Here is a 26,127-nt window from a genome sequence, read left to right as displayed (position 1 = left end):
GTCAGCCTAAACTTTTAACGTATTGTAGTTATGGTCAAGAAGGTGCCCTGTTAAAATAATCGAGAGCTGTGGAAATAGCCTGTGTTTGTTGGAATACCAACAACTCAAACGGAGGTTTCTCCTGTATGGCACTGTATTTCTTATTATATAGCCTTCAGCTATATACATATTGTATGTATATTTTTCTGTAAGTTTTGAACTAATACATTTCCCTATGTTTTTTGTTTTTTTGCTATGTAGACCAGACTGGCCTTGAACTCCCAGAGATCCGCCTTCCTTTGCCTTCCAAGTCCTAAGATTAAAGGTATCCACTCCCACCATACCCAGCTCCGTTTTTTTGTGTGTTTTTTTAAGTATTTTATTGTTTTTGTTTTATGTGCATGAGTGTTTTGCCTGCATGTATGTGAGAGCACCCGTGTCATGCAATGCCTGTGGAGGTCAGAAGAGGCAGTGGATTCCCCTGGAACTGGAGTTACAGATGATTGTTAGCCACTATGTGGATGCTGGGATAGGAACCCAGCTCCTACAAGAGCAGCCTGTGCTCTTAATTGTTGAGCCATCTCCAGCCCCCACCTCCACCCCTCTGGTTTTTTACACCAGCTAAGCAATATTTGTGTCTCCTTTATCTTTCCCTGTCTGATCCTCCCTCTTCCATCTCCAGTTAAAGTGCCCCTATTTCCCCCATTTTCCTCTTGATAATACCTGTCCCCCCCCATCTCCCCTTCCCCTTTACCCACATTTCAGTCTTGGTAACATCTGTCGTCTGCTGTCCCTCTCTCTCAGGGTCCTTCTTTCCCTTTACCTCCAGGGTTCCGTTCCATTTTCCTGGGTCTGCAGTTGCATCAGAATATATACCCACATATAAGGCCCTGGTGCTAAAATCCACAAATGAGGGAGAACATACGTCATTTGTTTTTCTAAGTCTGTGTTACTTCACTTAGTATAACAGTTTCTAGTTCCATCCATTTACCTGGTAATTTCATGATTTCATCTTTGTTGCCAAGTAGAACTCCATTATAGAAATGTACTGATTTTCATTATCCATTTGTCAGGGACACTAGGTTGCTTTCATTTCTTAGCCCTGAAGACCCAGTCAGACACTGTCATGCTGTCTCAGATGTGTGGGCGCGAAATGAGAGTTGACCAAGATTCCTGCAGCATTGTACCTAAGCAGTGAGAAGATATTCTGTGAATGTGTCGCCCAATGTAATTTTGAGTTTTTAAAAGCTAAGTTTTGCAATGCAATTCCAAAGTTCTTGATAGAAAAGTGTGTTTGCTAAGACCATGTCAACTCATATAAAAGATTTAACTTTGCTATTATATTTTAAGATAGACAGTAACCAAATGGATGGCATCCAGAAAAAAAACACCTGGGAAAGTTAGATAGGCTTGAAACGTTGGCATATGTACAGGCCTATCCCGCACAGTGGCACCTGTCTATAGTCCTAAGTCCAGAGAAGTACTTGCTCTCAGTAACTTAAGGGCGACCTGAGCAACACCAGGTCACTGAGACCTATACCAAGACTCTATCCCCCAAATAGTAATAATAGGGGCTTAGCAGGTTAAAAACACTGGCTGCTCTTGCAGAGGATCCAGGATTGGTTCCCAGCACCAACATGGTGACTGTCTGTAACTCCAGTTCTAGGGTAATCCGAAGCCCTCTTCTGACCTCTGTGGCACTGCATGATGCAGGTGCACTCACATACATGCAGGCAATACACTCATACACATAAAATAAAGATAATAAAAATATTGGGCCAGGCATGGTGGCGCATGCCTACCAGATAGATAGATAGATAGATAGATAGATAGATAGATAGATAGATAGATAGATAGATAGATAGATAGATGATGATAGATAGATGATAGATAGATGATAGATAGATGATAGAGATAGATAGATAGATAGATAGATAGATAGATAGATAGATAGATAAAAATAGTCATCAGCCGGGTGTGGTGGCTCACGCCTTTAATCCTAGCACTTGGGAGGCAGAGGAGGCGGATCTCTGTGAGTTCAAGGCCAGCCTGGTCTACATAGTGAGTTCCAGGACAGCTGGGGCTACAGGGAGACCCTGTCTCAAAAAAAAAAAAAAATCATCAAATAAATTGGAAGCCTCCCAATCTGTCCTAAGTAGCTCCATAAGGTATTAGCTCTATTGCTGTGGGTGGGTTATAGACTAAACCTAGGGACATCCCTGGTGATGGTCATGGCTATCTAAAAGGAACTATACTTCCTTCTTCTTGCTGTAGGTGTTGCAGTTAGCAAGGAGACTGTTCCTCTGTGACAGTGTAGATGCCTTGTGTGTCAGCCAGTCCTCAGATCCTCTCGTGGTAGCATTTCTCATCCCTTTTTTTTTTTTTTTTTAAACAGCTAGAACAACAGAGGCAGCAATTGCTTACTGAACGCCAGAACTTTCACATGGAGCAACTGAAATATGCTGAGTTACGAGCCCGACAACAAATGGAACAGCAGCAACATGGCCAGAACCCTCAGCAAGGACACCAGCACTCAGGAGGACCTGCTCTGGCTGCCCTTGGAACAGCAGGGCACCCTGGCATGTTGCCTCATCAGCAACCCCCTCCTTACCCTCTGATGCACCATCAGATGCCTCCGCCCCATGCTCCCCAGCCAGGTAAGAGGAAAGCTTTGTTCACTGAAAAAATGTATCCATCCTATAACACAGATCATCAGAGAGGTTAACCTTGCTGGAGCTGAGATTTTTATTTTTACTCTTTGTGTATGTGTGGTAGTGCCACCCATGTAGTGCATTGCCCTCAAAGGACAGAAGAAGGTGTCAGATCCCATGAAACTGGAGTTACAGATGGTTATTAGCGGCCATGTGGGTGCGGGATTGAAACCTGAGTTTTAAGCAAGAACAACGGTGCTTTTAACCACTGAGCCATCTTTCCAGTCCCAAGGGGCTGGTTTTCTATAAAACCAGTTGAACTTCTCTATTTGTCATGTACAGAATCATAGGCTAATATCTGGCTGTATCATCATATAAATCCTGTTCTCTTTCCATAGTCCTCTCCATTAGATACTTTTTCTTTGAGTAGACAGGGCTCTGAATGTGCAGTATATTTTATTTAACCATACGCTAAGTATATTTGCCCATCATCTCAGCATTCACAAGGCATAGGTAGAATGATTGTGATTTCCAGGCCAGTCTGTCTGCTGAGCCCTAGCAACAAGTTTGGCGATCTACTCTTAGATTGTCTTATATACTGTCATCAGAGAAAATGTTAACTTTCATGACTTATTTATGACTCATTTATGTTTCTACCATTTTTAATTTTTTTTCTAAGGGACGTGAGGTAATTGTTCTAGTTTGCCTTTGATTGCTGTGACAAAAACATTCTTGACCAATGCTAACTTGGAGATGAAACAGTTTATTTGGCTTACATCTCCCAGGTCACAGTTCATCACTGAGGGAGCCCCAGGTAGAAACTCTGGGCAGGAACCTAGAGGCAGGAGCTGAAGCACAGGCTGTGGAGGAACACTTCCTACTGGCTTGGTTTCATGGTCTTTGCTCAGCCTGCTTTCTTATGCAATATAAGACCACCTGCCCAGGGGTGGCACTGACCACAGTGGTGCACATCACTCAGCAATCAAGAAAATACCCCAAGACATGGCCACAGGCCATTCCAATAGAGGAAATTCCCTATTTGAGGCTACTTTTACCCAGGTGTGTCAAGGCGACAAGTAAAGCTACCCAGCATAGTAATTCTATATACATTGCTTTGTTAGTAGTTATCCTATCAATTTGTGCCATTTGGAATTCTACATTGTGTAAGTTCTTGCTCAGAGCCAAAATTTGCACTTTTTGGAGTAGAATGCAGATATTCTGACCAAGGTTATGCAAAGGAAGCCAGCAAAGATAAATATAGGGTAGTTCTTGGAAGCCGCAGAAAGTCCCTAACACCTGACTTCCCTCAGAGAACAGCTTTCTGAATACTTTATTGAAATATTCAGACATACCTGATTAGCCATGGTTGCATGTAAAGTTAACATCTGACAGCTTGTGATCTCAACATGAATCTTTTTTTTTTCACAACCCAAAATTACTTTATGTAACTTTATTGATTTTATTTAAAAATGGAGGTATAGTAATTCTTTCTCTCATATACCCCTATTAAATTGCAGTCAGGAAATCTCAACAGCACAGATTTAAAGTAATTTTCAACACAGTCATTTCAAAATTCAGCTCCTTGACTAGGCACAGTTTTCTTGCTTGTAATTTCAGCTTCTAACAAGGCCAGTCTCAACTTCATAACAAGCTCTAGGCCAGTGTGGGCTATGTATTGAGACTATACTTTGGGTGTGGTGGCACACGCCTTTAATCCCAGCACTTGGGAGGCAGAGGCAGGTGGATCTTTGTGATTTCGAGGCCAGCCTGGTCTACATAGTGAGTTCCAGGACAGCTGGGGCTACAAGGAGACCCTGTCTCAAAAAGACAAAAAAAAAAATTTCTGTTGATAAACAGTGTTAGGCCACCTTGCTCTTCACTTGCACCATTTCACTTCTTGTTGTTACTTTATTGTTGAAGATCTGATCACATTGTAAGGCCACATAGCCTTGGTGAAGCCAGGAGTCACACTGAGCTCCATCTGATTCCAAAGTGAAGCCAATGCCATGATGCTGCCTCCTGTGCCAGAGGGCTGAGAGGCATTTCACAGAGGACTTAGATGCAGCTATTTTCCTAGTGAGATAGTGCCAGTAAATGAGTTGATTGAAAATAGCTATTATGCCGGGCATAGTGGCACACACCTTTAATCCTGAAAATCAGGAATCAGAGGCAGGAGGTTCTTTGTTAGTTCAAAGTATAGTCAGTTCCAGACCAGCCAGGGCTACATAGTGAGACTCTGTCTCCAAAAAAGGGAGGTCAGTGGGGAGATGGTTCAGTGGTTAAGAACTCATACTGCTCTTCCAGAGAACTTGAGTTCAATTTGCAGCACTCACAGCAGCCCTGTTTTTTACTCATGTGCAAAAACATACACACACATATACACATAATTTAAAAATAGTGAAAATTTTTTCATGTGTATAGGTGTTCGCCTGCATATATGAAAGGACCCTCAGCGCTCATGTCCATCTTTAATTTTTTTATGTGCATGTTTCTGTCGTGTATATATGTTCATATATATATGAGTGCCTGTGGAAGCCAGAAGAGGGCATCAGATCCCTGTAACTGGAGTTACAGACAGTTGTGAACTGCCCATTGTGGCTCCTGAGAACTGAATTCAAGTTCTCTGCAATAGCAAGCATTCTTGACCAATGAACCATTTCTCCAGCCCCTGGTTACTTGGTTTTGGTTTTTTAATTATAAATTTTTATTTTTATGTGTATAAGTGTTTTGCTTGCATATATTTAAATACACCTATGTGTTTAATGCCCATGGTGGCTACAAAAGGGGTTTTGGTTCCCTGGAATTAGAGTTGTGGACAGTTACTAGCTACTATGTGAGTGCTGGGTATTGAACCCAAGTTTTTTGCGAGAGGACCGGTGGTCTTAACTGCTGAGCTATCTCTCCAGCCTACCTAGTTAGGTTTTGTTTACAGCCTGACACAATCTAGAGTCAACCTGAAAAGGGGAAACCTCAATTGAAAGATTTCCTACATCAATTGGCCTCTAGACTTGTCTTTGGGGCACTGTATACATTGACCACTGTTGTGGGCAGTTACCATCCCTTGTCAAGTGGTCTTTGACTGTGTTAGAAAGCTAGTTAATGAACATGAGCCAGAGAGCTAGCCAGTAAGCAGCATTCCTCCATGATTTCCTCTTCAAGTTCTTTTTCCTGCATTCTGTGTGGATCAGGACTTGGAATTGTAAACTAAAATAAACCTTTTTTTCCCCAAGTTGCTTTTGGTTATGGTGTTTAGCACAGCAACAAAAAGCAAACTAGAGCAAATTCTTTCCATCTAACATTTTTTGAGTATTAGAAAAGTTCACTGATAAACTGGGCACAGTGGCAGTACATGGTTGCACTTGAGACAGGTAAGTGGATAGCCAGTCTCATCTACATAGCAATTTTCAGACCAGCCAAGGTTAAATAGTGAGACTTTGTCTCAACAACAATTCTGCTAATAATAGTAATAAGAGAAAAATTAACTGGCTGCGTGTGGTTTGGCATACCTATAATCAATCCCAGTATTCAGGAAATAAAAAGGGGAGGATCATGAATTTGAAGCCAGCCTGGGCCAGGCATGGTGGCGCACGCCATTAATCCCGCCAGCAGAGGCAGAGGCAGGCGGATCTCGGTGAGTTCAAGACCAGCCTGGTCTACATAGTGAGTTCCAGGACAGCTGGGGCTACAGGGAGACCCTGTCTCAAAAAAACCAAAAAAAAAAAAAAAAAAGAAAGAAAGAAAAAGGTCTGGAGAGATGGCTCCGTGGTTAAGAGCGTGGGCCAGCATTCTCATAGTGGTTAACTCCAGTTCCAGTGAATCCAGTGCCCTTTTCTGACCTCCACCAACATTGCATTGCAGACAAGCGCTCATACATATAAAGTAAAAATAAGTAAATTTTTAAGTAAAAAATAAAGCCAGGCATGGTGGTGCACGCCTGTAGTCCCAGCACTTAGGAGGCAGAGGCAGGCTGATCTCTGTGTATTTGAGGCCAGCCTGGTCTACATAGTTCCAGGCCAACTAGGGCTACAGGGAGACCCTGTCTCAAAAAGACATGCCCCCCCCCAAATAATCAAAGACAAAAATATAATAGATCACAGCATTTGCATTAGAACCTAAAAGTAATTTTCAAGTTAGCTGACTGTTGTTTTGATATTTGGCCAGAACTTATGTGAATGACCAGGAAAAACCAGTGTGTGAATGACCATGTAACTGTGAAAGGGGGTCAAGACAGACTGGTTGCTGAGTGATAAATTGGTCCAGCTTTTTGGCTTTTTAGGATTCGTAATTTTTCGCTTTGAAAGTTCCCATCAGGCTGCAGAGATGGCTCAGTTGTTAGGAGTGCTTGCTGTGCATGAGTACCCGTGTGATAGAATCCATTCAATTATCAGTGCAGCCTGGTATGATAGCACACACCTGCAATCCCAGCATTTGGGAGTTAGAGGCAGGAGGGTCTCCAAAAGCTTTAGGTCCGTCACAATATCCTGTCTCAATTAAAAAAAAAAAAAGTTCAATGCTACACATCTCCTAGGCTGTCAACACAGATGAGCCTGGGTATCAGAGTAGCTTGTGTAAACTTGCACCTGTGTACAGGTTCCATTTGGTTTGATTTTTCTGCCTCTGCAGCACTTCCTATTGCCACCAGCCTTTAATTCATTCAAGTGCAGGACCCCTGTTTTTATGTTTCTCTCTGGCTTCTTTGGCTTTTACTGTTTATAGTTCCCAACTCATTAGGGAACTCCAGATTTTTAAGAGGTTTTGTTCCTATCTCTGGTCAAATATACCAAGTCGGTTTCTTACTACCATACTGAAAGTCCAAAAAATTATATGTGGTTTAGACCACCTTTACATTTTGCCAAACTTGAAACAAATTCCCAGCTCTGCATTGTCCCTCTTCTCTTAAGCTATAAAATAGTATCAAATGATTCCTCGACTACAGGCTTAACTGGTTCTACCTGTGATGTGGCACATGCTGTTTAGCATTATACTAATCTTTCTTTCCCCACTTACTTTGTGTGTGCCTGTTTGTGCACATGTATGGGTGTGTATGTGTGTCACGTCACATGTGTGGAGGTCAGTGGAAAATTTCTCAAAGTTTTTTTCTCTCTTTCCTCCATGTGGGTTTCAGGGGTCAAAGACTTTCCAGCAAGTGCCCTTACCCACTGAGCCATCTTACTGGCCCAGCAACCAATTATGAGCCCATCTATTTGTGTTTCTCAACTATGCCCTGAATTGTGGTATCCAACAAAGCACATAGATGATCACAGTTGAGAGTAGCTTGGGCAGTGACTGCTAGGTCATTTAGTGTGCTGCTTATTAAACACAAAGGGTACTACCCTCTGCCTTCTTGGGTCCTTTTGAAGCTGATGTGGACAGGACTTCAAGGGTCTTGGTACAGTCCAAAGAAAGATTCCCTGTCATTGAGTTGAGTCAAAAGGATAAAATATAAATGCAATGGTGAGTTCCACCCCCTGGGTTTGTGGCAATTGACTCTCCATTAATTTTCGTTTACTTTTTCTTTCTTTTTTTTTTTTTTTTTTTTTTTTGGTCTTTTTGAGACAGGGTCTCCCTTGATTTTTTTTTTTTTTCTTTCCAAATCTGCCTGGATCTCAAGCAAGCTGTCTGAATTGCAGAGTCTATGTGTGTGAAAAGCAAAGCTGAAAGAACATGTCAATTTATACGTCTATAGTTTTCGCATTAGTAACCATGTATTTTTATAAGGGTAGAAGTTTGCGTGGTATGGCCTCAGAATGTGGTGCTGGTAGCACACTTACGTAGCTTGCCCTCTGCCCTGGGTTCCATCACCAGCACCTCCCAAAAAAGTGAGAAGGAATCACCCAACACATCAGCCTAGTTTTGTAAAGTGTGATACTTCTAGTCCTGCTTGTGCCATATGATAACAAGGCTGCCATCCTACTTTCCTGGAGTAGCAGGTTGCTCTCATAAAGAGAACAGTGAAGGCCTAGTGTTTAACAAAGAGCATCTGTGGCAGGCTCCCCTAGAAGCTGCTGTGGAGAAGAAACCTTCTCTGAGGAGCCTGGGCTTCCCCTCACTTGGCCCCAATTGTGTTATTTCTGTTCTCCTGGGGACTCAGCCAGAGGATGTCTATGCATAGAAATGGATGCATGACATGTGCTCAAGACTAGATATTCACAGGTTTCCTCTCCCCACTTGATTTTTTTTTCTCCCTCTCCTTGCTCTTTCCAATGATTAAAAATAAAATCCTTAACTAATATTCCACTAAACATGATAGGTGTAAGTAAGGCTTTAGTAAAAGATCTAATAAACGTGAGAAATTGAGGGGTTTTTCTACTAGCTAAATCTAATTTTAGCAAACCTTTCCATTTTTCCAGACTTCAGATGCCTGCTGTTTAAAAATCGCTTGTATGTAGGTCAGACTCCCACCATCCTGTGCTTTGCCACTGCTGTTTTGAAGCTCTTGCACTCTCTCCTTCTCCCCTCTCCCTGTTCTCCTCTGTCCTCTCTCTTCTCTCTGCTCCTCCCTGCCCCCTACTTCCCACCTCTCTCTCCCTCCCAAGGAAAGAAATGCTTGCATTTAAGGGGACAGTATATGCATGACCTTTATTTTCTCAGCGGTATTTTCTTTGATGATGACTTTCCAGGGCATTGCCCATTTGTTTGGGCCATATTCCTTCAGGCTTGTAAGAATTAACAGGAGTACCTTCAGACTTAACATGTTTTTTAAAGTGGTAATAATACCTTTATCAAATACCACAAAAAACCACAAGGATCTTTACTTTTCGTATAGACAGACAAGACATTGGTTTTTGTCCTCATTCCAGGACTCTTTATTTCCACTTGGGATTTGATCTTTCAAAATCACCTTTCCTGGAATTGGGGAGGTGACCCAGTCATTGAAAGGGTTTGCATTAAGTCTGACACTCCCTACAAGACAAGTGTGGCAGTGCACACTATAATCCCAGGGCTGGAAAGGTGGAAACAGGATTCCTGGGGCTTGCTGTCCTGCCAGCCTAGTTGAATTTCAGAAACAGAAATAATTCTTTTTACCTCTAGCCCTTTCTTTATGTTATCATCCATTCCAAGGAGACATGCCTTCAAATTTGTGTTTGTGTTATTCATCTTAGAAATTTGAGAAACTCCAAAAGTTTGTTATCATAGGTTATTTCCACAGAGATACAGGGATACAAGTAAATGGGCCACTGATCCTGAATTTGGAAATAGTAATGTTTGGCATAAGAGTAGAACCCCTGGGCTCATTCTAGTGTGTGATAGATAGACATCAATTTGTCAAGTCTGTGTCATTCTGCCAGATTGTTTCTTGAATAGCTTTTTCTCTGATAGAATACACAATTAGTCACTGTTGCTTTGAAGAGCTCAGTATGACATCACTGATCCATCAGTTGAGGTTGGAGTGGGTTACATTACTGTGTCTTAGGGTACCTGTTGAAAAGGAGCTTAGACCTTTGTAGGTGCACTGTGGTTAGAAGCACCATGTCTGGAGCCAAGTACATCAGATCTGTGCTTACCCATTTCTGTGCTTTACAATGTTCAGTGATTTACTTGGTCTTCATGTCTTTCCCTTTCCCAAGTGGGGAAAACAGCCTTATTGGGATCAAATAAATCAATGCTTAAAAAACTTTTTGATCTTTTTGAGACAGGGTCTCTCTAGCCCCAGGTGTCCTGGAACTCACTATGTAGACCAGGGTGGCCTTGAACTCAGAGAGATTCACCTGCCTCTGCCTCCCGAGTGCTGGAATTAAAGGCGTGCGCCACCACGCCCGGCTTAAAAAACTCTTAAAAAAGTGTCTAGAGCATAGTAGATGTTTTGCACATAGATTCCTGGAGCAGTCATAATAAATTTATCACATACTTGATGACTTAAAACAATAGAAATTTGGAGTTGGAAAGATGGCTCAGCAGTTAAGAGTTAAGTTCCCATCATCCACATAGGAGCTAACAAATATCCTTAACTCCAGGGAACCTAAAGCCTTCTCTGGTCTACATGGGCATGCGTGGGTGCACTTACATTACATGCATGCATGCAAAACACTCAAGCATATAACATATATACTTTTTTTAAAACAGGTTCTTCCTGTAGCCCCAGCTTCCAAAACTTGCTATGTAGACCAGGCTGGCCCTGAATTCATAGAGATCCACCTGCCTCTGCCTTCCAAGTGCCAGGATTAAAGGTGTGTGCCACCATGCCCAGCATAAATAAATGTTTTTAATTAAAATAAAACCATAGAAATTTGGACGGGGTGGGGGGGCTGGAGAGATGGCTCAGTGGTTAAGAACACTGACTGTTCTTGTGGAAGACCTGGGTTCGATTCCAAGCACCCACATGGCAGCTAACAGCTGCCCATAACTCCAGTTCCAGGGGATCCAGCAGCCTCTTCTGTCTTCCACAGGCACTGCACGACACGGGTGCACTTAACCTACATGCAGGCAGTACATGCATACACATAAAATAAAAATGATGAATGAAATTTAAAAAAATAAATTTGGACTGGGAATGTAGAGCTATTGGGATATTTATGTGTTTGGGCTGCCATCCAACTAATGCAGATTGAACAGCAACCAAAATACCAAAATACTTGAAGTTTTTTTGTTTTGTTTTGTTTTTTGTCTTTTTGAGACAGGGTCTCCCTGTAGCCCCAGCTGTCCTGGAACTCACTATGTAGACCAGGCTGGCCTTGAACTCAACAGAGATCCTCCTGCCTCTCCCTCCCAAGTGCTGGGATTAAAGGTGTGTGCCACCACACCTGGCTGAAGATTTTTTTTTTAAGTTTCCCAGTTTTGAAATATTTGTATATGATTTTAAAAGATTTTTATTTTTAAATAATGTGTATTGGGGGGTGTATGTGCATGTCAGTGCAGTTACCCATGGAGGCCAGAGGTGTCAGATCCCCATGGAGCTGGGTTGCAAGGAATTATAAGCCACCTGACGTGGCTCAGCTTGGGTTCTCTGCAAGAGCAGTACATCTTTTTAGTCACCATGCCATCTCTCCAGTCTTGTATATACTATTTTGAATATTGGAACCTGATTTCAGATTTGCCATTCATTTGTATAAGGTACTAAAAAAAAGGTTTTTCATTATTGAAGAAAACATAGTGATCTTAGAGCTGTGATATAGTGAAGAAAACATGATTTTTGGAATAGCATATATATTTGTTATTTTAAAAATTGTTTGTTGGCCAGGCGTGGTGACACACGCCTTTAGTCCCAGCAGGTGGGAAGCAGAGGCAGGCGGATCTTTGTGAGTTTGAGGCCAGCCTGGTCTACATAGTGAGTTCCAGGACAGCTGGGGCTGCAAGGAGACTGTGTCTCAAAAAAGACAAAAAAAAAAAATTGTGGAGTATAAAATAGGGTCTCACTTTATTTTTATTTTTTTAAAGGCTAGCCACTGTGTTAAATCCTTTCATGTGAACTGTGTGATTTGAGGAAAGCCGTAATATGGTCGGAAGAAAATTGGACTCCGAGTTAGAAAATGTGGTTATATTTTATTATTTTCCCTGCTGTGTTCCAAATGAAATTTTTGGAACCACATACATACCTGTAATCCTAGCACTTGGGAGGCTCAGACAGGAGGTTCAAGACTAGCCTGGGCTACATAGACCCTGGGATGGGGTCATCTTTGGATTTTTCTGAGCTTTATTTTACTCCCTATAAGATGAAAATACTGTCTCTGCCTCTCACAAGCATGTTGGAGGAACTGGTGAAATATAAAGCACAGTTTTAAAACTAACAATAGTATAGTTGCCCTAGTTACACACAGTTAAAGTGGATAGCTGCTCAGCATACTCAGGAAACTGTCATTGTCCAGGAACACATATCTGAGGATGAAGTAGAAGGGACTGTGGACTGTGCAGGCTACTTCTCTATATTTTTCTTACTGAGGATGAAACTGTTGGCTACTGACTGGGATGCCATTTGAGCCCATGACTTTTAGCAGTCCATACTTTAGAATCAGGCTGTGAAACTCTGTCCCATGTGAAGTGATTTTGAACAGTCATACATCATGTTATTCAGATGAGCATGCACCTGGAGGGTTCTTGCTTGTTTCTCCCTTGCCCAGTATTGACTCTAGCTTCCATGTAAAGACATGTTTCACAGACTCCTGTCTGTTTTCTAAGGCTCTGTCCAGGCTGAAGTTGGTAGCTGGAGGCTGCAGGAACTCATTGATCAGTTAGGTTCTGTTACTCTAATACTTGGTTCCCCTTTCATCACAAGAGTGCTACCAGCAAAAGTTTGATGGCAGTTTTGAAGATTTGATTATGCAAGTGAATGAATAGACACTTTATTTGTTCTGTTTCCTGTCATTAATGTAAAAACACTGGGAAGAGATGAAGTTGTCTATACCATTCCATTCGCCCCATTCCTCCCACTCCAACCTACTGCTACCTGTGATTCTGTCAGGCCAGTACTTCTTGGGTTCCCTAGTGTCAATAAAATTCCTTTCTTTGGGTGAAGGAAATGCAGACAACATCTTCCCTTCTCCCCCAAGGTCCCAACAACAAACCAAGATGACTTTATTAGGCTTACTTATAGAACATATACGAGAAGTTTGGGTGCTCCCCCACAAAGGCTACACTGGAATGTCTGCACCCAGCATGGATGATGGTTTCCCCATAGCCATATAGATGGAGCTCCATTCCCTTAGTCTTCCCCTAGTTTTCCCCAACCTATATATTCTAGCCCTTTCCTGAGACCATGTACCATTAGGGCAGAATTGTATACATTGGGTTGGCCAGAGTGACTGGATATTAAAGTGAGAATCCCATGTGCATCCCTGCCCCTCCTCTATGAGGGGACACCTGTGAGGATCTTTGAAAGCCATCACAGATAAACTCCTGAAGATGGTGGTTTGGCTCAGAGGCTAGCCCTGTACAGCACCCAGGGAGAGATTCCCTCCACCCCCAGGGAGGCAAGGATGATATTTTGGCATTGAAATTAGAATCTTTTTTTAGTGGTGACTTCCTGTGAACCAATTCCTGTTAAAATTGTTCTCTCCATTCTCTGTGACCTATGGTTTGGCATTGTATGTCCTTGAAAGGATGTGACAGTTTACTGTTGACTCAAACTAACCAAAACGAATGTTTTCTTTTGGGGGGATGCTTTCATTGTAATTTCTTCCTTTTTGTTGTGTGCTCTTTTGTTTTTTGGTGGGGACAGGGTCTCATGTATCCCAGACTTACCTCAAAGTCTTTGTAGCCAAAGATTTCCTTAAAATCACTTCCAACTCTCCAAGTGTTGGGATTGCAGGTATATACCACCACACCCTATTTATGTGATGCTCAGGATTAAACTGACAACCTTTAACTTACTATGCAAGCACTCTAACCAAATGGGCCACATTCCCAGCCCTGTAATTCCTTGCCTTTGCTAAAATTGAGAAAAGTCACTCAACATACTTGCCCCAAGCTGTAAAAATAAACAAATGAATAAAAAGCTGATCTTAGGGCTCTTGATGGTTCAGCGGGTAGGGAGCTTGTCACTAAACTGAATGATCTTATGTTCAGTCCTGAAAGCCCACATACCCAACTGACCTTCAAGTTGTCCTCTGATCTCCACATGCATGCCTTGGCATATGTACACTTGCGCGTGCAAGTTCCAGACAGACAGACAGACACACACACGCACACACACACACACACACACAAAATAAGGAAATGTGAAAAATAATTTTAAAGCCAATCGCAGATGTAACTACAGATTATTGTTCTATTGGTGTTTGAAGTCAAGTGGGTGTTCATCTGTATGTAGTAATGGTGGACACTGAGTTGATCCCTTTTTTTTAAAAAAAAAAACCCATTGCTTGTTATACTTAACAGTAATTTAAATCTCCCTCCACAGGTCAGATACCAGGCCCAGGCTCCATGATGCCTGGGCAGCCCATGCCAGGCCGTATGATTCCCACTGTGGCAGCCAACATCCACCCCACTGGGAGTGGCCCTGCTCCTCCTGGTATGCCTCCAATGCCTGGAAGCATCTTAGGACCCCGGGTACCTCTCCCTGCACCAAATGGCATGTGTAAGTAGCACAGAGGGAAGATGTTTCCCCAGAGTCTTTTGTGGTCTGCAGATGAGGCAGAAGGCTTTGTTCTTTCCATGGGGTATAGCAAACACATAGGTAGTGCAGCCTCTGATGGTGAGTCCTGAAAGGTGGTTTTTTGGTTGTTTTTTTTGTTTTGGTTTGGTTTTTGTGGATTCTTTGTATTTTTATCATATCCCCCCCTCAACTAAGTGGGGGGTTTGGGGGAGGTTCTTTTTGAGACAAGTTCTCCCTATAGCCACAGCTGGCTGGAACTTGTTATATAGAGCAGTCTTGCCTCTGCTTCCTGAGTGCTGGGATTAAAAGAGTTTATGAATGTTTTGCCTGCGTGTATGTAAGTGCTCCTGTGCATTCAATGCCTGTGGAGGCCAGAAGAGGGTGTTGAATCTCCTGGAACTGGAGTTATGGACAGTTACTAGCTATGTGGGTACTGGGAACAGAACCTGGGTCCTGCAAGAGCAGTCAGTATTCTTAACTGCTGAACCATCTCTCCAGCACCTGGAAGAATTTTTTTTTTCCTCCATTTTGAGACAGGGTCTCCCTGTAGCTCCAACTGACCTGGAACTCACTATGTACACCAGGCTGGCCTGGAACTCAGAGCAATCCACCTGCCTCTGCCTCCCAAGTGCTGAGATTAAAGGTATGGGCCACCACACCAGCTTGGAAGATGAATTTTTAAAAAAAATATTTTATTATTTTTATTTTATGTGTATGTGTGCATTGCCTGTATGTAGGTAAGTGCACCCCATGTTGTGCAGTACCCACGAAGGACAAGAGACTGTCAGATCTCGTGGAACTGGAGTTAAGAACAGTTGTTAGCTGCCATATGGGTGCTGGGATTCGAACCCGGGTCTTCTGCAAGAACAGTCAGTGTTCTTAACTGCTGAGCCATCTCTCTAGCCCCAGAAGATGAATTTTTGATCACTACTTTCAGTGTGAAACTATGGTTCACTTAGTACTGAAGTCTGTGGGGAAGTCAGTGTGATAGTTCTTTCTTACTCCTGCCTGGTTTGAATTTCAACAGCTATTCATTAGATACGGGGTCTCTCTGTAGCCCCAGCTGTCCTGGAACTCACTATGTAGACTAGGCTGGCCTTGAACTCACAGAGAGCCGCCTGCCTCTGCCTCCCAAGTGCTGGGATTAAAGGCGTGTGCCACCATGCCCGGCCCATCCTACAATAATTTTAATGCTGCAAGGTTCAAAGTGGTAATGGCAAGAAAGGGGGGAGCCTAGTTTAGAGAAAGAATAACAAGTTCTTTTAGCCATTCTTGATAACTTTGGTCATGGCTACATAGACTCAAGGAAGAGAAAGGTTCAGGAACTGTATTGATAAAGGAGTATGAGATAGAGACAACCCTGGTGCAGCTCAGTAGCATCTGTATAACCTTGTGTTCAGAGGCCAGTTCACTAACCCCATAGTCCCTTGCCCTGCCCCATTTTTGCCTCCAAATCCTGCAGACATGCTTAACGAGAAGAATCCTGCTGTAATCCTTGATTTATTAATAAGTTTATATATGTGACCAGAAGTTAGTGTCTTCACCATATAGAATAAGTGATGTAAGAATCCTTGGCCCTTAGGAGCATTCCTCTCTCTCTCATTTCCTAACTATGGATACAGTATAAGCAACCAGCTGCCTTAAGCTCCTGCTGCTATGACTTCCCTGCCATGTTGGACTTGCGTCCTAGGACTGTGATTCAGAATAAGCTCATTCTTCCTTAAATAAAAAAGGAAGGAGATGGAAGAAAAGGTTAAGTTTGATAGGATTAGTAAAAGTTACAGGAGGGGGCCAATAAGATGGCTCAATCAGGTGAAAGCACTTGCTAACCAAGCCTGACAACCTGAGTTCAGTCCCTGGAATCCTCATGGTAGAAATACTCTTCTGATGTATACACATACCCATCCACACATAAGAACATGTCCAGAGAAATGTTAATTAATTAAAATAAAAGTTACACGAGATTAGAAAATACTTTGAATGCACTATATTATTCTTGGAAAACAAAAAAAACTGATTTCCCTTGAGGCTTGTAGTCAAATATTATAGTCCAGTGGATAGTTCTTTCTTGGCAAGAAATGCTTGCCAAGCCATATCGAGAGCAGACAAGCTAGCCTTCCAAGAGAGCTCACCCAGTTTGCCATTTCTGGTACATAGTTAGTATCATTGGTTTTTGTTATTGTTCTCTGTGATTTGTGATACCAGGACTCTACCCTGAAGGGTCCTCAGAGGAGTACCTTGAGAACGTGGAGTATTTCAGATAGTCCTCTGCCATAAATGGGGTCTTTTGAGAACCTGAGTTTCTGGCTTGGCTCTAGGCACTGGGCAGGCCACACTGCATGAGTTGCTTCCCTTCCCACTTTAGTTTCTTTCACTAAAGATAACACGGGATGAGGTGATGGGGCTTCAAAATGCTTTGAAGAGCTTTAGAGGTTTGGTGACAACCTCTTGGGAGTAAGGTTGGGTGGATGACTGATGAGCAAAGATGAACTTTGTTTCATATATTTTCATTTCTGGCAAGATCTAGAGGTTTTTTGTTTGTTTGTTTTGTTTTTAAACCTTCGATTAAATGATCTCTAGAGTTCTTACACTAAAGCAGATAAAGTAGGAAAGAGCCCAGACACTCACACTAATTGTTCCCTTCAGGACCTGACCTAGTTTGGGCCAAAAATCCAAGGACTGCAGTTGAGGCGCTATGAGGGCCTCCCAAGACTATCCAGCTTGTCAACAGCTGCCTCAGTGAAGTTCTCTGGCCCTGGTGGAAACAGTTAATCAACAAGAAGTTATTGGATAATCTCTCCTGTGCCCAGCTAGGCTAGACACCATGGAATAAAGAAAGATAAAGACACAGAATTAGCTCACAAAGCACTTATTATTTAATTGGTGAAATACAATTAGAATAATTAGATTACAATAAAATGAAAATACAATTATGTTCTAAAAAGTCTGGAGTGATTCTTGGAATGAGTGGGCCTTCAAGTAGGGTAGGGTGATTTCAGAGGCCTCCTGCTACCATCTCTGGGGTATGGTGAGCAACACAAGCAGCAGCTGAGAGGTTCATGTGCACTTGACCATTGGGAACTCAATGTTAGCAATGCCACTTAGGCCATGTTGCTTGTCTGTCACAAAGAAAATTACTCCTGTCACTTTCCCATTGAATGGCCTTTTCCCCAAGCCCCTGTGTTTCCAGCAATGACGAGTTACCTTGGATGTGTTTGCAGATCCTCCTCCGCCACAGCAGCAACCGCCGCCACCACCTGCAGATGGGGTCCCACCACCTCCTGCTCCAGGCCCACCAGCCTCAGCCACTCCTTAGCCTGGAAGATAAAGGGAGCCTCCACACTTACCACAAGCTGAGATGGAGATGACAAGACTTGTGTCTCAGCTTCCTTGGCTTTCTTTCAGGAATTTTCTTCTCAGAGCCCCAGTTCTGTATCCCATGTCTCACCACTACTCTATACTCTTGTACTTCTGTCAGGTCCTCAGCTGACACTCAGTGGGGAGTCTGTGATGACCGTCTGTCTTGGTCATTTTAAAATAACCTGTGTCTCCCTTTGTGTGGCGGATGTTGGCAATGGATCTGCAGATACTGTCAGCTGTAGCATATTCATCACCCCCCCCACACCCTGCTTACCTTATGCTTCTGTGGATAATCCTCTATAATTATTATCCTTTTTTCCTGTTATGGTTGGTTTTAAGGAAAGCATTCTAAGAGAATAGAAACCAAAAAAAAAAAAAGAAAAGAAAAAGAAAAAAGTGATGGGCAGAAGGAGATAGCCACAGGGGATATACCTTAAGGCGTTATAAGTGACCTTATTTCTGCTTATCTGAGCTAAGAGTGGTGCTACTGGTAAAGTTTCCCAAGACTTTTCCTACATAAAATGCACCAGAATTAGAGCTGGGGAAGGAGGTTTCATTCCCTAGCAAGGACTGTTAAGGCCTCCACCTGCATGGCAGAACATATCACTGTACCTAGCGTGTGCACAAACATTTGAACACACCTACTCTTTCCCAATGCACCATTCTCGTTTTCTATACAGGTGACTTGCTGGATTGGGGCTGTGTGGTTTTTCCTGAGGGCATTGTGAGCTTTGAAGGTGGGAATTTGGGGTGGCATTCTTTTGAATTTCCACTTCAGCCAGGATAGTTGAAGGAATCTAGGGCAGTGCTCCCTAAGCACATACCATCTCCACACACACCCCACCACCACAGCTCTGCTTTATATGTATTCTTTTTAAATCCTCCTTTAAGAAAGAGGGGAGAGGCGGTAAGTAGGTAACATAAAAATATTTCAGTTCATGGAACTTGGTTGGGATGGCTGGGGGTACAAGTCCCTAAACTACCTCTTGCAGTAGCCTGGGTGAGTGGAATTTCTAGAAGCGGTACTTTAGGTTCAGAATGGAATTGGAAAAGTAAGGGGAACAGCCTCCCATACCTTCTCCTTTCCCCTTCTGAGATATCACATTCCATCTGTCACAGGGTTGTTGAGAAGTTGCTGAGGTCCTCACTTGACTGCAGAGCATTATGCTTTAAGGTTTAAGTGCTCACGCTGAGCAGGTGAGGTGCCATTCCAGAAGATGAGCCACAAAAATGCCTTAATTTGAACTCATACCTACCCCTGCTGATTTGTGATTTGAGAGTTCTTGGTTTTATTGGCTTGCCCTGCTTCGCTTTTTCCTGGCCTTCCATGGGTAACAAGTAGGTGTTTTTGGCAGAGCTTCATCTTCTCAAACAGCAGTTTCATCGATTTGAATGTGAGGTAGAACATCTCTTTGGATATCTTTTCCTATATATTTTCTAAAGCTTTACATATGAAAGGGTGTAGGCAGGTGTTTATAAAAACACCTTATAACTTTTTTCCCTTAGTATCAGAAAGCAAAAAAAATAAAACTATGGTTGAGATTTGCCTTTGAAACTCTCAGGTTTGCCTCTAAACAGGTGGCCCTGGTCACCATCAGAGTACTGGAATACTGGAACCAAGAAGACCATATTCCTTTGCTGTGTTTGTTCTGAACTCTAGAAGTGGAAATGGAAATGAGCTTGTTCCTACTGGAGTTAATTTCCTAGTCATTTGCCTCTGAAAGACCCCAGTGCCTTCTGAAGGGGCCAGGGTTTGCCCTACTTCCCTCCATTCTCCCAGAGGAAATTTACTCCAAATGCTCACCTTTTCTCCTGGAGTCCTGGAAAGAGAGTGGGATTCTGGTTCATACTGTGGTTCTGTGTAACCTCAGGTCTTTAATGTGATCACTTTCCAGATTAAAAGACCCAAGTGGAAATATTTTTACTGTATTGGTAACCTACAAAAATATCTGAATTCTCCAGTGTAAGTGGTGACTTTTTTCATGTCTTTCATCTGGTTTCATTCCTGTAATACAGCCACCCAGTTTGGGGCAGGGGGGATAATACATAGTTTTTGTACAAATATGTTTCTCTGTGTTGTTTTGGAAAAATGAGGGGAAAGAATTTTGAGAGATTTGAAGAAAATGAAAGTGGCTTAATCTCCCTCTTCATCAAATAAATGAAATACCATTTTTGAATTCTAGTCCCATTCTCTGCATTCATCCATTTCATCAGGTGTCCTATAAAAGAACCTAAATATTCTGTCTGGCCTGGTCTTGGTTAGCAGTTAAGGATTCTTGGCTCAAGGCCTTTTGGCTGATTTTGTGTTGTGTCAGGAATGAACAAGCCTTTGAATACCTCACCCATTTGAGTGCCTTCATCCTCAAAGTGAAGAAAGATGAATGGATGTTTTCTGGAAAGGATACCCAACATCCTGGGATTTCGGAGGAGAGATGGTCTTGCTAAAGAGCTGTAGAATGGCAGAATGCAGTTTAGATGACCCCAAGTTGAAAGCAGGCTTTCTTGCCGAAGGTTCTATGACCATGACCTACTCTAAGGACAGTTTTTTCCCTCCATAGGTATAAACCTTGTGTGAAAAAAAGTCTTGTTTCCAAGATGCTTATGGGTCCAGTAAAGCAAAGGAAGCCAACCACTTTGTCCACCATGAAAGTGTCTTTAGCCAAGACCTAAAACTGTTTAGGTCTCAAGTGATTACTAGTCTCTCCAAAGGGTGATGGAAGCAGTTACTCTTCAAACTAATCAAAGACTGGTTTGTAAACTTGAGTATTAATTTTTTTTTTTAGTGTGTATTATCTTCCCCGAATGTAAATACACCATGTGCATGCAATGCCTGTGGAGGCCAGAAGGAGGCAGCAGATTCCCTGAAACTGGAATTAGAGATGGGTGTTAGCTGTGGTGTGCACTCTAGGAACTGAACTTGGGTCTTTTTTTTTTGTATGTGTGTATTGCCTGCATGTAGGTAAGTGCACCCATATCGTGCAATGCCCTTGGAGGGCAGAGAGGCTGTTGGATCCCCTGGAACTGGAGTTAGAGACAATTGTTAGCTGCCATGTGGGTGCTGGGATTTGAACCCAGGTCTTCTGCAAAAACAGTGTTCTTAACCACTGAGCCATCAAGCCCCTGAACTTGGGTATTGTGCAAAAGCAGTCAGTGTTCTTAATCACTAAGCCATCACTCCAGCTCTTACTATGAATTATTTTTAAGGTTTTTTTTTTTTTTTTTTTTTGGTTTTTTTGAGACAGGGTCTCCCTGTACCCCCAGCTGTCCTGGAACTGACTGTGTAACCCAGCCTGGCCTTGAACTCACAGAGATCCACCTGCCTCTGCCTCCCAAGTGCTGGGATTAAAGGAGTGCTCCCCCACGCCCAGCCCCATGGGTTCTTTTTTTTTTTTTTTTTTTTTTTTATTTATTAAGCATGTGTGGTCAACTAGTTGGCAATAAGTTGCTCAAATCCTTATTAAAAATTCTCTGAATTAATACGTTTTCAAACTTAATTATGAAGCTAGTTGTGTAGCCTAAACCCTTAAGCCTAGCCCTTGGGAGGGTAGGGGTCAGGAGGACTGGGAGTCAAAGGTCTTGATGGGCTACAATGAGACACTAAGAAAAACTGAACTGGACTGGAGAGGTGGTTAAGAGCATTTGCTATTTGCTACTCTTCCAGAGGACCAGAGTTCAGTTCCCAGAACCCATATTAGGCACACACATGGTACATGTTCACAAATAAACATGCACAGGAATAAGATCTTTTTAAAAATTGAGTTTGAACCAGGTATCATGATGGACACCTTTAATCCCAGAGACGGGCAGATCTCTGTGAGTTCAAGGACAGCCTGGTGTACATAGTAACCTCCCGGCTACAGGGACACCCTGTCTCAAAAAAAAAAAAAAAAAAAAAATGAGTTTGACTATGGAATAGAGCCACTTGACTAATATGTGAGCTGCTGATCCAGTGGATCTAAAGTTTCAGATTTTTAAAAAGTTTCCCAGGGGATACTGATGTCATTGGTCAAAGTTCTTCCTTTAAGAACCACTGTTTAAGGTGAGGTGGCACAGCAGGTGACCTTGCTTGCCACTGAGCATGATGATCTAAGTTCATTCCCTGAAACCCACATAGTGGAAGGAGTGAGTGGACACCTACAAGTTGTCCTCCCATCTCTGCACACACATTTTAGGAAAGGTGTGGTAGGGGCTGGAGAGATGGCTCAGCAGTTAAGAGCACTGGCTGCTCTTGGAGAAAACCTGTCATGTGGATTCCCACATGACAATTGTCCCTAACTCCAGTTCCAGGGAACCTCACACCCTCTTCTGGCCAGTGAGGGCCAGAAAAGGTGTGATAGTACTTCCATGAGACCTTTCATTCAGTCAACATTTGAGGCCCTACTGTGAAGTACAGAAGAACTTTGTGTGCAAGAAAGTTAACAGTTGCTTTAAGTTTTCATTTGGGGGCAGGTGGTTGATTTTTGAGGCTGACCACGATTTCACTGCGCTCCTCCTACCTCTGGCACCACCATGCCAGGCAGAAGTCACAGTTGGAAATGAGGTAGTCCATTTACAGTTATGGTGGGTGATAACCAGAGTATAGTTACTGCTAGCATTTTGTAATGACAGTGTAATCATTAGTTCCTAAATTGCTGGGCTTGATGGCTCACATGTGCCTTTAATCCCAGTGTTTGGGAGGCAGATTTCTTGAGTTGTATAATGTGTAAAATATGAACTGAATAGTCTGCCATAATTGCATCAGATATCTTGAGTGCAATCCCTGACTTCTGTCATGGCTGCAGATGATAATCTGAGGGGCTGACTTTTTTTTTCCTTTAGTTTTTTATTATTTTTAGATGTATGAGTGTATTACCTGCATGCATGTAAGTGTGTCCAGTGCCACTGGAGGTCAGAAGAGGAGGTTGGATCTCCTGCAACTGGAATTATAAATGGTTGTTAACCGCCATATGGGTGCTGGGAATCAAACCTGGGTCCTCTGCAGGAGTAGCCAGCGTGTGCTCTTAACCACTGAGCCATCTCTCCAGCCCCAAGCAGCTGACTTCTGTCTAGGAAAACTCCATCTGAATGGCCAGTGCCAGCTCCTGAGAACTCTGCCTGTTCATCATAGAAGTCCCTGGTTTTTCAAGCTCTAGAAGCATATTTTTGTGTTGAAGGTTTTCTTTGTGGAAACAGGACAGCTCGGTCCTTATCAATGAATCATCTTCACTTAATAGGTCATTTTTTTGTGGACAGTCCCTCCCTGTAGCTTAGGCTGGCCTCACTCAATTTCCTATCTCAGTGTCCAAAGTGCAAGGATGATAGGTATACACCATCATCCCTGGTCTTGGAGATTGGTTGTCATTCAGATTGGAATGCCAAAATATGTGAAGGAGTGCTGCCCTTCAAGCCCAGCACTCAGTGACCCTCTGCCTCATTTCCCTGTGACATTTTTAGGTGTGCTAATCGTTATTAGACAGTACCTTTGGTCCTGAACTTGGGGCAGAGCTGAGACAGACTGTCACAGGGTGGCTAAAGGTAGGGAGTTACATGAACCAACCCAGAAGTTGGAACCAATTACAACTAACCCCCTTGGAGCAACTTGCCCTTTTCTGGTCCCTGTTTATACTTTTTCCATGTTGCAAAATTAGAGATGTCTTTACCACTTCTGCTCCCAAAGTCCTTTCTACAGTCTTGCAGCTTCCTGGAGAGTAACCAGGTGATTTCAGCAGCAGCTTTACACTTCTGAGGAGATAGCACCACCTGCCCTAAAGGTACGGTTTTTGAGTACCTCAGCAAAATGTCTGTGCCTTAATACAGTACTGTGACCACCACCCACGACAACCTGGTAGTGGAAGAAAGGATGTCTCCCACTTGGGTCCATAGCAGCCAGCCATCTTACATGACTTGCCAGATAGGTGGAAGGGTGTTTCAGTGGCAGCTATCAGGATTATGACAATCCCTCTGCACAGGCGGATTTCTGTGTCTGGTTTGGCCCTCATGAATTTCTAGTAGCAGTTTGCACTTCTGTGGCATTCTTTACTCCATGTACCGCCCCCAGGCAAGGTTCACACAGTTCAGGATTGCTTTCAACAACTGATCCTCTTGCCCTCATCTCTGACCCATATCTAGGTCAGTTTATCTGCAAAAACTTCAGGTCACCTGCCGAGGCAGGTCTTTTTTGAAATCTAGTTAGCTATCTGTTGGCTTATCTGGCTTTTGGATGCCTTTTCCCATGTGCTGTCGAACCATTGCCTGCACAAGGTGACTAATCCACATTGTGATAATCCTTTTCTGAGATGAGCACACTGAGACTTCAGCATGAGGAGGTTGTAGTCAACACAAGGGATTCTGGCCCGTAGTCCTGTTCCTGGAAGCCCATCCAAAAAAAGAGTCCAAGCAGATTACCCCCAAGTTCAGGATCATGAGCTTTGTCTGTAGTGTTCCCTGATACCAGATAGCAGCTGGGTTTGGTGACGGTCAATGTAACCCCAGGATTTGGGAGGTAGAGGCTTGCTTTAGTTACATAGCAAGTTTAAGACCAGTCTAGATTATGAGATAATGATGTTCTAAGGAGAGAAAAGAGCATAGTGTTAAATGCCAGATGAAAGTGGGGTTGGAGTGGGTAAGGTAGAGGCAAGGCTTCTGTTGCCCTACTCTGCATCCTGATCCCCTGTCTGAAATTTAAGAAGAGAAGTTGGTTGGAGAAAATGGCTATGAGTATTTGCTGCTCTTGCAGGGGAACTTGGTTTTGTTCTCAGCACCCACAGTGCACCTCACAACCAGCTGTAACTCCAGGGTATCTGATGCCCTCTTCTGGCCTTCTGGACATGTGGCATGTACATACATATATACAGGTGAAACATACATATGAAATACATCTTTTTTAAAGTGAAACCAGGTGTGGTGGTACACACCTTTAATCTCAGCACTTGGGAGGCAGATGCAGGCAGATCTCTGCACTTGAAGCCAGCCTGGTCTACACCTCGGCCAGCTGGGACTACCAGGAGAGTCTTGCCTCAAAAAGCCAAAAAGGGTGGGGAGTGGCCAGAGAATGGCTCAGTGGTTTAAGGACACTTGCTGTTCTTCCAGAGGACCTGGTTTTTAGTTCCCAGGACACACATGGCAGCTAACAACCATCAGCTCCAGTTCCAGGACCTCCACAGGCATTGCACACACATGGTGCATTTATATGCACATGAAGGCAAGATGGTCATAGTATAAAATTAAAAAAAAAAAAAGCCTCAATAGTCAAATGAAATAAGCTTCAAGTCCTAGCCATGCTATTAATGTGGTGGTGGACGACTATACTAAATCTTATCAGCTTGCAAATAAAACAGATTTGTAGTATAATTGTGAAAAATAAAGCACATTACAGCACTCAAGATGGCTCAGAGAGTAAAGGCACTTGCCACCAAGCCTGACAACCTGAGTTAGATCCTCCAGACCCATATAAGGTCAAAGGGAGAGCAGACTCCCACATATTGTCCCTGACCACATGCGTGTACACTCACACAAAAGTAATTTTTAAGCCGGGCATTGTGGCACATGTCTTTAGTCCCAGCATTCAGGAGGCAGAGACGTGGTTCTCTGAGTTTGAGGTCAGCCTGGTCTACATAGCAAGTTCCAGGTAGACCCTGTGTCAAAAAGACAATAAAGGCGGGCAGGGGGAGATTTTTTAAACGAAAAGCTAAAAAAAATCTCAGTATGTTGTCAATAATGGGGATTTAAAGCCAGGAACTATGATCAAACAACCCAGATCAAACGACCCCTTTCATGGTAATGAGAGCAGCTCTTGACCTGGACAGTATCCCTAACCCATCCTGGTGAAGCCAGTGGCTTTCCAGTCCATGTATAAGGATGCATGTGACATCTTTGTGCACACGTTGGCTCTGGAGGCAAGTCGCCAAAACCCAGTACGAAACAGGCACATAGAAACCATTGTAATGTAAAATAGTTTACCAAATGGCTCCCAAATGTGCGTGACATCAATGGGAGGGCATGGTAAGGTGTAGTGTAGGGCAGTCACTGTCCAGTTCTCACATACCTTTTCTTTAGCTTTCCCCAGCCTTCATACATCACGCATGCACTACATTTGACAGTATGGTTGCCAAACCCTTTCACATCGGAGAC

At 43.0% G+C, this 26,127-nt stretch overlaps 1 protein-coding gene across 3 annotated transcripts in view; it reads left to right on the top strand.

The window, feature by feature from the left end:
• The window catches only part of Smarcc1 (SWI/SNF related, matrix associated, actin dependent regulator of chromatin subfamily c member 1), a 128,794-nt gene extending 108,599 nt beyond the window's left edge, over positions 1-20,195 (top strand). For 2 of the 3 annotated variants that reach the window (XM_029562282.1, XM_008830731.3), the window contains exons 26-28: positions 2,375-2,636; positions 14,464-14,640; positions 17,880-20,195. In XM_029562282.1, coding sequence (XP_029418142.1) covers positions 2,375-2,636; positions 14,464-14,640; positions 17,880-17,974 — 534 coding nt within the window. In that variant the 3' untranslated portion in view covers positions 17,975-20,195. Of the gene's footprint in view, positions 1-2,374; positions 2,637-14,463; positions 14,641-17,304; positions 17,599-17,879 lie in introns of those variants that run through there. The other variant, XM_008830740.3, reaches the window with a different exon arrangement.
• The last annotated feature ends 5,932 nt before the right edge of the window (positions 20,196-26,127 follow it).

Source organism: Nannospalax galili, unplaced genomic scaffold, assembly GCF_000622305.1.
Source record: "Nannospalax galili isolate Female #2095 unplaced genomic scaffold, S.galili_v1.0 scaffold1050, whole genome shotgun sequence".
Classification (NCBI taxonomy): domain Eukaryota; kingdom Metazoa; phylum Chordata; class Mammalia; order Rodentia; family Spalacidae; genus Nannospalax; species Nannospalax galili.
This window is presented reverse-complemented; position numbering and strand designations above follow the sequence as displayed.